The following is a 12766-nucleotide window of genomic DNA, read 5'->3' as shown; positions in this document are numbered from 1 at the left end:
TGCTGCATTTTAAATCAGGGCTGTGGTGGGAAGGAAGTCACCTTTTAAAACATTTTAAAACAGTGTGTTGCTACTGTGTGAGCACTTTGCTCCTGCTTAACACTTGGTAGTTTATGTGAATGCAAAGAGAAAATGTACCGCTGCTTTTTAATCAGCATATCAAATTGCCTCACCATCTCTTACATGCACACACAAACACAGACGTACTGCTAATTAAACTGCAAATGCTTCAACACTCTTTTATAATACTTTATTTAAAAACTGAAAACATTATCAGTAGGACTGACTGCAATAGTTGTAAAGTTCTCACGAAGTTTCCCCGTGCCAGATGTTTAAATAACGCTACGGACAGGAGGCATGGGTGCAGCCCACTCCACCCACAGTGAGCATAGAGCAGGGCCCTGGCTCGAGAGCCTCCCTGGGCAAGCAGCCACCCAGCACTTCCACCTGCTCCTGAGCCTCATCATCCATCTGGAAATGAAGGGTTTACATTCTGTCACTTGCAGCATTGATAATCGCATATACCCTCCTCATATTCAGCTTGCTAAGACAATAAATGGGGAATCTGAGCTCTCTTGGTTTGAGGCCCAGGCCCAGCCATGGAGTAGGACTGAGGCTGCCAGCTGAGAGTCGAAGGGGACAGACGCTTGCAGGCAGATGTTCTGTTCCCAGTGCGACATGGTGAGCCAGATGCAAAGGTGACAGGCACACCCTTCTCATCCAGGAAGGCAGATCAGTTGCCCACATAAGGTTTGAGTTCCTCTAAACATGTTTATCCTGCACAGTGGAATACAACCCAAAAGCTCCTGAACTCGCTGGTAAGCCCTGTGGCCTTGTGTCGTGTGGATGGACCAGCTGAGATCCAGACACATCCCATCTGTGCTGCCACCGATTACCCACGCAGAGCCCAAGAGCACTGCACATAGGCGGCTCCCCGATCCAAGCAGACTTGCATGCTGCCAGCTTAGGGGTTTCTGCTCCACATTTCCCACAGTTTCTACTCTATGTTTAATGCAGGCAGTGAGTTCAGCTGGAGAGCAAGCACTCTCTCTGCTACCAGGTCCAGAAAAGCTGGCAAAGAGCAGGTCAGGTAACTGACTCAATGAGCAGGCAACCCTCTCTAACCGCAGAGGGCTTAGATACCCCCCAAAACGGCAACAGGACAGCTGAACAGTTCCCTGAATACGACTGCTCGGGAACACAGACAACATGGGATTGCAAGTCTTCAAATTTGCTGAATTTATTTGAGTTATGGTGTCTCCTAGCTCAGTGTAAGACAACAACAGGCCAAGAGGCAACGGGCATGAATTGAAACACAGCGAATCCTGCCTGAAGATCAGGAAACACTTTTTTATTGTGAGGGTGACCAAGCACTAGCACAGTTTGTCTAGGGAGGTGGTAGAGTCTCCCTCCTTGGAGATATTCAAAAGCCATCTAGACATGGTCCTGGGCAACCAACTTGGGGTGGCCCTGCTTGAGCAGTGGGGTTGGACCAGATAATCTTGAGAGTCCCCTTCCAACCTCCACCAGTTTGTGATTCTGTGATGGTGTCATTAGCAGGTCTGAGCACAAAGAATAAATCACTAAGGGCTTGAGTTAAGCAAGAAGATGGTGTTGTGGCAGCAGGATCAGGCAGCACAGGGCCGAAGGAAAGCAACTCATTATCTGCATGATGACAAAGAAGGGAATTTTCCTGCCTTAGACTCCTGAGAGTGCAAGTCAACATACAGATTATACATACATGCAACGCTCTTTCTGTGGGCCTGATATTCGTATGTGCCAGCAGAACAAGGCACAGTCGAGCTGCAGGATGAGGGAAAACTCCCAAAACCATAACCAGAGCCTTCTGTGCAGTGTAATTACTGAAGATTTCCTTTCAGCATCATCACATGCTATTCTGGTTAGCAAAGGAAAGTATTTCTTAAAGGCAGAATTTCTATCTAGGATGGAGTGAATCACATTTTCCTCCACAAAAAACATGTCTATGTAAAGAGACATATTAAGTGTTGTGCCAGCACTGGGAACCATAAAGTAGAAGAAATAATAATAAGGAAATGCAGTATTAAAAAAAGTCTGCAAGATTACAGACTTTGAATGATGGTTGGCAAAGACTGCTTGTTGCCTGCTATAAGGTGTGTGTGGTAGGAGTCAGAAAAGATCTGAAAACTTTAACTACTTCTGATCCAAGGACTGATATGGATAACACGGATCTGAGGATAAGTTAGAGCCATAACCTTCCCAGCAGTCTCTTCCCTGAGGAAACGCCAGCGCTAGGCCAGCCCGTGCTGCTGTGAAAGATGATGCTGATCCCGACTTCTAATTAGGGAGATGACATAAGGTCAAATGTTCCTGAGCAGGATGTCTGCTAAGTTGTTGTAATGTCTCTGCGCAGAATCGGAAAAGGGTGGGGGAAGACTATTTCACAGCAGCAACTGGAAAGGAAGAGCAGAGATGTGGCAAATATCCAGCAGAAGAAACTCATAGGCTCAGATACCATCACAGGCAAGGAGAACACCGAGCATGAGAAACAGTAAAACAGCTCAGGCACTGGTGCTGCCTGACACAGGAGAACTTCACCCACAAGGGGCTGTCATTTCCCAGATGGGCTACTCACGTCCTCTGTGTCGCAGAAGATTCAGAGTTTGAGGAGGAGCTTTTTCTCAGTTTGATATTTCACCATCCCTGGAGTCGGTATCAGCCTTAGTAAACAGACTCAGCACTGGAACATCTAATATGTTTGGCAAGTTCCCAATAGGAAGGTCACATTTGCTGGTTTTCATGGCTCTGTGCTGTCCTTGGGGCTTTCAGGTCACTTGATCCCAAAGGACAGCCATGATTACGACCACTGTGAGCTGTTTGGTCTCACAGAAAGATTTTAAAAGCCAGGATATTAGGAACATTATTTTCACAAGAACCAAAAATAATAAAATTTCTCACAGCAGTTAGTAAACCAAACTATGCAGGCGTGGGAGGAAGCAGGGGGAATATAATTTAGTAACTCTAGTGGAAACATGACAGGGAGGTAAAGTGGAACTCTGCTCTGCTGAGTACCAGGTAAGGATGGGTGTCCATGACTCTGACTTAAGCTGAAGTGAGAAACATTAATCAGACCATTCATCCACTAAATGGATCACAACCTGGAGTTATCCACACCTGGAGTGGAGAGAAATACTTGGGCATCAATATTCCAAGAGACTACATGAGTTGAAAGTACATGACTACATGAGTTTTAAGCACTGATTGTTAGGGAAGACCAAGAATCTCTCCAATTTCTGCAGCTGGTGATGTCCCACACAGAGCCTGCGGTGGCAGATGGTAATGCGGGGCTTTTGCCACACTGGCTTTCTTCACTGATGTGCCCTTCTTCCCTAGATCAAGGTAACAGGACATCCTCTTTGTGTAGCAGTGTCCATATAATACTGCCTCCCTTCGTGATGTCCTTAAGAAAACTGTAAGACCTTGGCAGCTATGTTTGCCTGCTAAGGAATGTCTGGACCAAGCACCTTCTTATAGACCTTCATTTCCTCCTGATCAATCTATGACTGAAGAGGCTTTTAGCTACAGATGAACTAAATATATCTGGTGAGGGACACCTTAAAGCAGCCTATGTTCCTAGGGCCATAACCCCTTCTCTTCTGCAACAGCTCCAAGTACATGGATGAGACAAGGGGTTGCGGTAGGAAACCCTTATCCTGGCAGTGGAGGTGCTGACTGAAGGCTACTAAAGCCCAGGGCAGCTTGTGTGGCTCCTTGGCTTACCTCACCTCCACCTACACCCACTGGAATATGGACGCAGCCCTTGTGAGAAGAGCTGAGCAATGCAGCCACAACACATCCTCCTCTTCCTCCTCCACCCTTGGTTCCTTGAACAGACAGAGGAAAAGGGAGCAGGATCCAGGACACCTCTCACCTGCCAGGTAATGCAGTCACTCTGCGTATGCAAAGTGGCAGCAGGGGACGGCGATACTGCATCATTGTTTCATCTGGGGCAAGAGGAGCTAGCAGAGATGGAGAAAGCGTGCTGTTGGGTAACGATTGTAGGTAAATGTCTACACAACAAACAAGTACCCAGTGAGACATCGCACTCTTGTGCACAGAGACACTCTCCCCGAGACAGAGAATAGAGGACTTACATCAAAATGAGCACACAATCAGACTGGGACACCAAAAAGCTGAGCACTGCTCCGCTGTGGAGGTAGTATCAAAGCTGGGAAGCTCTCCTAAGAGAAACGTGTCTACAGTTTCAGGGAAAGAGGTGGCTTTAAATGCCTCATATCTGAGATAACTTTAAGAGCTCCTTGACTATCAGAAAGTGCAAAAGATGAGGCACTACATGACGAGGCTCTCTCCTGGGCCCTGAGTCAGGGGGATTTACTGACCCTGTAAGGGAGTGCAGCACACGCTTCCCTGAACTGGTCAAGGTGGGTAACAAGCTGGGCTGCTGTAGTGCTTTGGCAGACACACCAGCCGGAGCTGGACTCAGCAAAGCTGCGTTTGCCCTACACTGAAACTAAGCAAAGAAGCCCTGAGCCTTGGCAGAGGCCAGAGCTCTCAGCTAGCACGGCTCACTGCCACGTAAACCTGAGCAGTCTGGGGTCTGAGGCTTTGTGCTCTGCACTTCAGTTCTGGTGTTGGCTCAGGGCTCAGCTCTCCCCAAAACACTATTTGCTTTTGAAAAATGTAGGTGAGACCATATAGGCACAAACGTACAGCAGTCTGTGTTTCTGGGTCTCCAGCCCTGCTGCTTCTATGCCTAACACCTCCTCTGGTGCTGCAGTGGGAACAAATCCAAGCCCACCCAAGAGGAAAAGAATAAATATCCCATGAACCCAGATAACCCTGCTGTACAGTTTTCAGCGTATGACTCTACACAAGCTGATCCTTCACCTTGGTTTTGATCGGCTGGCTTGAAGGCTGAAGCATAAAAGGTCCAAAATACCCTTTGGCAGAACGCACCTCAGCATTGCGGCTTTGAACCACCTGAAGGGCTGTTTTATTATGGCCCTGTGAGCTTACATGCAAGGCTATGTACATTATCAAACCATTCGGGAGGTACTTCCTTGATGACACTAAATGCTGGTTCCAGGAGGCACTGGTGGGTTTAACCTTTTCCTTCAAAAATAATCATTAGCATATTACACAAACAGAGTGTAGGGGAAGAGGAAAGTTCAAAAATAATGTTTAAAAATACTTGCCTTTAAAAATCCAGCTCCTGCCATGTTACCAAAATCTAACTAAAGGGATCCAGCAGTTGTGGGCTCTGAGATGCCTTTGGTCCGATAGCGTTAAGATTCAGTATGTTTTTCTGACCAAGTCTTTCAAGCTCTTTTCCTGCCTTTAGTCTTGCTTCTCTCCTTTGTGTTTCCAAGGGTAGATCAGCTCTCCAAGGAACAGCTTCTTGCAGAGAGATGTCCAGGAATCCTTAGGGTAACAGCTGTAGGTTGGCAGCCTGTATGTCTGTACCACACTGACATATGATAGAGGGTTGATCTATGAGGAGAAGAAAGAGGGATAGCAGCAAGGAAAATGTGTTGTAGCAAGAAACACAGGCAGCTGAGGAGGGCAAATGCAACTTTTGCATAGCACTGGCCTCTGTTAAAACATCAATACAGCTATGCACAAAGTGTCAAAATCCCTCTCTGGCTAGCTAAAGCTGTTTAGCCTTCTACAACATCCCAAAACATTAACAAATTGAGACTGGCAAGGAGTATTATTAGAATCACTTTCAAGCAAAGAAAGAGATGCAAACACCAGCAGGATTTCAGAGTGGTGCTCGCTACACAAGGGTGTACAACTGTTGCATTGTTGCATTAGGAGGTTGCAAAGGCTGGAGAGATAGGGGCCTCCCTTCAGCTAGCAATACTCTGTTGGTGGTGCACTACAACTCTTAGGAACTCCTCTACAATGTGCCAGTTAAACTGTATCTTTTACCGGCCTAGTGCTTTACTGTGCTAAGCCCTCAGCCCACAGCTATGCTTTAAGCTAAACCTGATTATCACCTGATACCCACCCAGTGGAATCGAGTCCTAGCTGAACAGGATGCATACCACACAATTCAACACAAGGCTGCTCACTACCATGTTAAATTAAGCCTCCTTGACTGAGTTAATCTTTTTTGATTTGATTTCAGTCACTGTCCTAAGAATGACCATGTCTGGAGCCCCTGCCCACAAAAGTTCGTGGCCTCTGATTATGGTCACAAAGCTGTTGTATTGGTTTTTTTGGAGACATGTTAGCTGGACAAGGGGCAACAGAAGCACATTAGACCTTGGAAGAATCTCATCCCAGTGAAGCATTTCAGGGTAGAGAGGTAGGCGAAGCTCAGAGGATTAATCCAGTCTGGCCAAGATGTGATGCATGAAAAGGACGCACAGCAATAGATTGTCTCCAAAAGAGTAAACAGATTACACATAAATGGTGGATCTCAGAAAACAGACCATGAGAGATGCCAAGGTGAGGAGCCTTAAAGAGCTAGAGGAAGCTTGGACAGTGGGGAGAAATGGAAGGACATCCTCCTCTAGTAAAAGGGTTTGGCTATGCTGGAACTAAGCAAGCAGCTGTGTGAAAGTAATTCACAGTAGAAAATCCAGCCACAAAAAGGAAAAAAGAGACAGCAGACAGTCACTATTTTGTCAAAAGCTGAATATTTCTTTTGTCCACTGAAGGGCAACCAGTTTGCTGTGAGTTTGCCTGTACCACCAGTTTGCTTCAGCTGCCTGGTGCTCATAGAGAGGGGGAGGATGAATTCAGTGTGCCTACAAAGATGAAGTTCTGGGAAAGGGTGATTAAGCAGAGAGTTCATTAGAATTAGTCCTGGAGACCTTTGTCAAATTAGTTTCAAAATACAGCAATGCTGAAGCAGAAGGAGAAAATGCCAGTACCAGAAGCATCCCTATGAAGTTTAGGAAAAAGGCCAGGGCAGCAGCTCACACAGGCTGAGAGAAGCCAAAGAACAGCCAGACCCAGTGTGGTCTAGTGGCGGGACACTGACTCATTAGCAGATATTAAATGGGTCCCAAACAGATTTGCCGGAAGCTCTTTCTGAATGCGATCAAAATGAATATTTGTACCAGAAATGCAAGAGCAGAGAGCTCATACCACCTGAGGTATGTCTAACCCAAACTCATGCAGCTCATGTTAAAATACATTCTATGGACTAAAGGCCAAGGACTGACCACAGCATTTATGGTATATTCTACATGACTATAACCAACCTCACTGCATTGTGGTCATAGCTAGCTAAAAAAAAATTAAAAATAAATAAATAAACAACACAAACAAACCTGCCCCCAAAACAAACCGCAGTAAAACTTGAGTAACTATTTCTGCCTACTTCCTCAGCTGTAGGCAAACGAGTACATCTTAAGTGTACTGGGGGAGGATAGGAACTGGTGCTATACAAGGGAGATACACAGTGTATGTTCCTTTGACTATTAGCTACATGGGCTGGAAGGTTTGGACACAACATTTCTTGCTAAAAATCATCCCTGGGCAGAGCAGCGATACTGCACATTAACACCTATCTGCTGAGAAATAATGAGAGATAGTTTTACACCCAGTGCAATATATGCATCTGCCTCTCCTATTATAGATGTAAACTAACAAGCAAATGAGAGCAACCATTTATTAGGGAAATGGCAATATGAGTTCTATTTATGCAATTTTGGGACTCCAAACCGACAGTATATCCTGATATAATAGACATTCTTTGTTTCACAATGGAGCTGTTCCTTTTTCCCTTCCTCTTTTGCTTAACCCTTTTCAGATCAATTGCTGTGAAAGATGACACCTCTAGCAGAAGGTATATGGATGAATCAAACTCATCGTGTCTTCTCACTGGGCTATCAGTTCAGCTGAGCCACACTGCCAGAAATATTTCTTCTTGTACACTAAAATAAATTATTTTGAACACTAATGAAAATAGTGAACCCTGTAAGACTTTCCGGGGAAAATTAAGCAGCATTTGGAGGGAAATATCATTCCCTGCCCTCTGCCTGCCTGTGTCTGGACTTTGCATTCCAGTGACACTATCTTAAAAATAAAAAACAATCACTTGGCTGAACCACAAGCCACATGTGAATGCTCAAAACCAGCATTGATTTCTAATCCATTACCAGCACCCCAATGGACAGCTGTGAATGTATCAGTCACCTATAGCTTATGTTATTTTGGGCATAGGTACATGCACACAGCCTTACTTCCATCAAGCATGGCTCCAGAGAGCTACTACATGGGGAGGGGACAAAGCCACTGTGAAATTTCTAGCAAGGAACATCATCATGCACCATAAATAAGAATTTTAGCATGTCACTTAAAAATAGGCTTTTCAAATTGTCCTCTCAAAAGACCTATCAGAAAGTGGTCTATTCAGCAGGATTTCTGACACAAGCCCATTTTTCATTTCCACCAGCACAAACAGAGCAAAAAAGTGCCCTTACTGACTCTCTGCTCATTATTATTTGAACAGAAGGCCAAGAGAGACATCCACTAAGCACTTCCACTTCTTGATATGATGACTTATGCTATATTGTAGATAGCAGAAGGATCCTTCTGCAGTGGTCCAAGGAAAATTCATCATATTCATATGACTCACTGCCTCTGCTCTCTAAGTCATGATCTTTTTCCTCTGGAAAGCTATCCACCTCTTCTCACAAGCACACTGATGCCAAATTCTCGGCTCAGCAGCTCCTGTGCCTCATCGTTGGTGTTCGGTTTCCCTTTTATGGAGTCTTCTGGCCACAGAGAATGACAGATTTTGGTTCTTACACCACTGCCCTACTGAAACACAGGAACTGGGAAGCCAGCATGCTTAGGAAATGTTAGTTTTCCCCTAGAAGACATCTGTTGAAGGAATTCCCTTTTGAATTGCTGCTAGCTGGTGTGATGGTTCCACGCAAATCTGATCTTTGTGACAACAGGGCTGGGGCTGGACTGGTGATGGAAAAAGCAAAAGAACTGGGAAGCCACAGTTAATTACCTCCCACACACTCCCCCAGCATCCAAGTGGTTTTTGTAAAGTCTGCTACCTGCAGACTCTCCTCCTAGGATGCACAGAGCAAGAAAAGTGCCCCTGTGATATGGCAGTACTCTTGCAAAGTCAGGAAATGGAAATTTCACTACGCTTTCAGGAGTGATTGTGAGAACTTCACTGCTACCATCTCTTCATTTCTTTTCAGAAAAAAAATTTCCTTTAGTACCTCTGACAACAGAGCATGGAAATGCAAGGTTACAAAAGCACAGGTTAACCTTTTTCTATGCACCTGGCCAGAGGAACTCAGGAGAATAACAGGAAGTGCCTCCTTCTCTCGTCTTGCCCACACACTCATCCTGCCAGCATCATGGAGCAGCTAAGGCTTTTCAGCACATCTGGAGGGGAAGACCTTTTACAAGCCCTTAGATGTCTTTCATTCTGGATAATTTAGCTGCCTGCTTTTGCTCCTCTCAGTGTTCAGCAAGTATTATGGTGAAGCTGCACAGAGCCAGGGATTGAGGTGATAATGACATGAAGCCTTAATTCCAGAAGTAACAGAGCTCCATGTTTCTCTCATCTTTCACATTTCATTTCACACCATACAAGACACAGCATTTTCTCTAAATGGAGGCCTCAAGCAGGGTATTAAAAAGAAGAGAAAACAGCATCCAGTCATTGCAATGTGAAACATATTTCCCTTGTTCCAGCATTTCACAGCTGAAATTTTTTAAGTGGGGCCTTTCAGTGGGACCAGTCTCAGAACTGCTACAGAAGAGGGAAGGGGTCAGTCTGAGGTGAAGCCTGCAGCAGAAAATGTCACAGAGGGCACAAGTGGCTTACCTGCATAAGGAGTCGAAGAGGTTTTCCATCCTGCTGCTCAAGGACTCTGAACTTCACACCAGCTGAAAAGAAACAAAACAAGGAAACCAAATCCATGCTGGAGAAAAGACCATGCCATTTGCTGTTCAGCCAAGCACCGATTTCCTAGAAACAGTGTCTTTGACCTTTCTTGATTTGTGAACCCTTACACATTTTCAACAGGAAGCACAGATTCCCTCTATAGTGGTTTTAAGCATAATGACAAATGATGCATTTCTCTTAGCTCCATTAAAAGCAGCCCTCTGACTTCGAGCTTGAAAACACAGTCCTAAAGAAAGCACAAAGCCTAGAAATCAGACAGCCAGACCTGATGATGACAAAAAGGACTGGAAAAATCTTTTTCTTTCCCCAAACTTCCATCAGAATGGGAAGTCCATGGGGCAAGCAAATAAATCACCTTTGGCAAGCAAATAAATCACCTTTAACATGTGCTCATGTTGATATGGCACATGTGCAAATCTCTCCCTCTTTCAGACTCAGGGAGGAAAGTGGCTGGCCTGGAGCATTAAAGGCATTTCAAAGCAATCACTGCCTATTAATCCCAGCATTCATAAGTTTTTAACACAGTACTAACCCCATCAAGCCTGCCACTTTCATATTTCCTCTTGGACTTGCTACATTCCCAATACTTTAAAGATAAATAGGAAAGATTTTGGATTCCAATGGCGACATACTGCACACGAACATTTAATGGATTGTTTCAAATGAAGGTAACACCTACGACTAAAGAGGCATTTTTCTTTGAAAGATCTCAAATCACTTCACAGAAATAAAACCAATCCATCTTCTGCAAACCTGTACCAGCCAAGCATGCCCCTATTATTCTTTTCTACAGGTAAGAAGATAGGGCAAGAGTAATGAAGTTTGATCTGCCACAGATCAAAGAGTGACTCAGGAGTACAAATAGAAATAACTTTGTCAATTCAGAAACTGAGTCAAAGAACTTGGAGGCCAGATGCCACGACTGAACTGAATTGAACTTCACCACTGCACTAAAGCCTTGCTGACAGGAAACACTATCCATTCATTGGTTGGTAGAGCCACCTTTATGGTGCCTGTAAAATCAGCTGCCTTAACACATGCCACCGGATGTCTTATCCAAGTTGTGAGTCTGAAAAGGGACGCAAAACCTAAGCAGTGAGGACATCAAGTGATGTGTACTCTCTGCAGTCCTTTGAATTTGATTCAACTGCTCCATCTGTTACCACTCCAACAACATGTTTGTGTGCTGGGGCAGGAACACAGGCTGTAGAAATTCTCAGAGATGCCTCCTCATCTTGCAGGCAGCATTGCACTCTTTCTTAAAATGTTTAAGAGGAGCAAACAAAGAGCTAAAAAAGAAAGTAAGTCAGGTAACAAATTAAACTGAGAAGACAATCCTCTGCCTGGGTGGAGGCTTATTACCCTAGCTGAACAAAACTGAGGAGAAGTAACCTAAGACTGATAGGAATATATGGCCTTATCTCTCAGTAGCAACAAGACTTCCTGCTGCCCTGGGACCTGGTGTTTACTGGGTCAGTTTTCTTGAGCAGCACCTCCTGTTTTCCAAAGACAGCCCTGAAGGGTTAAGAAGTTTCTGCCAGGAAATTCATAGGAACCTGCTGAAGGCACACATGGAAAAGCAAAAGAGTTGGTAATATGGCTCAGTTTAACCTTCCCAAAATCGAGCCTGGCACTGCTCCCACAGACAAAGCTGTTATTGGTTTCCTCAAGATTCCTTTGCATTTGATGACTAGCCTTGGTTTAGTGATGATCGAGCTCTTTCTTGTATTTAAAATTCCTGCTGCATGCTCTTTAAATGGATGGGAGACAATAATTTAGATCTGCTTGATTTTAACTAGATTAACCATAGCTGTTGACAGTTAAACCCATTTCAGAATGACCCTTTACTCTGATGCCAACCATAGGTGATGTTTACCAAAAGTGGAAAAACAATGACTAGTTTCAAAACGGTGATAGATTAGTCTCAAAAGGGAAAGATAATCTGAAATCTGCCCAGAGCTCTGAAATTAATCTAAACATCTTAGCTCAGGACTTCAGTTAGTCAAGTCAGCACAGAACTGAAGCAGCTCCTTTGATTCACAGCCACTGTAGATCCAGCCCTTTGAAAGAGCAGATGTTCCAAGTATTTTTGTAGTTTTTGTAATTTGGTTTGTTTCAGAGCCCAAACCCCCAAGATTAACAGCTTCTTTAACTCTCAGAAGTTTTACCTGACCTGGTACACTAGAACTGGAATAAAAAGATGAACTCATTTATATGGTGCTTGATTGGATGTCACTTTTAGTTGCCACAGGCTTTGTAAACGTGCTCCTCATTCTGCTTCAGCATCAAACTTCTTTCCATTGACACCCTTATCCTGCAGTAATTGGTCAACGTATGGACAACTGCATGACTTGAGCCTCAGGTTCTTTCCTGTCTCCACTGCATCTTTCTATTCAGAAACTACCCATCGCATCAAAATTAAATGCATAATGCAAAATCCTTGAACTCCTGCCCGTGCAGTGCTGAAGGACTTACCTGCGAGTCTGTAGGATCTGCAGAGCCGAAGGACGATTGAATAAAGAGGCAGAGAATCAATCAGGTCAACTAGCAAGTGTATCAGGCCTTGCACAATCACCACCAGCAAACGGAGCTACAGAGAAACAGTTTATAAGAAAATCTCCATGAAACAGGAGAAGCAACACTTGCAAATTCATGAGCTCATCTGCAGTCTGACACTGTGTGCGCTAAGCTAGAGCCTCCCAAAGTGGGTTTGATGTCTAGAAATGCTGGACATCCGGACCCTGTGTGAGGTTCCTTGACAATCTTAACTTGAGGGTGTAACTGAAAGGAAGCCCCTAGTTGTAGAGGCTGTGACCTGCAAGGACATGAGAGCTATTCCACTTTCAACAGTCATAGTCTAAAAGGGAGAATTCA

General features: G+C 44.5%; 1 protein-coding gene across 2 annotated transcripts in view; it reads right to left on the bottom strand.

Moving 5' to 3' along the window:
* Positions 1–228: 228 nt before the first annotated feature.
* PIGQ (phosphatidylinositol glycan anchor biosynthesis class Q) overlaps positions 229–12766 on the bottom strand; it is a 36303-nt gene continuing 23765 nt past the window's right edge. For both annotated transcript variants that reach the window (XM_064462210.1, XM_064462211.1), the window contains exons 9-11: positions 12368–12482; positions 9812–9873; positions 229–5490 (exon numbers count right to left, since the gene is read on the bottom strand). In XM_064462210.1, the coding sequence (XP_064318280.1) occupies positions 5338–5490; positions 9812–9873; positions 12368–12482 (330 nt within the window). In that variant the 3' untranslated portion in view covers positions 229–5337. The remainder of the gene's footprint in view (positions 5491–9811; positions 9874–12367; positions 12483–12766) is intronic.

This window comes from Phalacrocorax carbo, chromosome 10, assembly GCF_963921805.1.
Source record: "Phalacrocorax carbo chromosome 10, bPhaCar2.1, whole genome shotgun sequence".
Lineage (NCBI taxonomy): Eukaryota > Metazoa > Chordata > Aves > Suliformes > Phalacrocoracidae > Phalacrocorax > Phalacrocorax carbo.
Note: the sequence above shows the minus strand (reverse complement) of the source record. Positions and strands in the feature narration are given on the sequence as shown.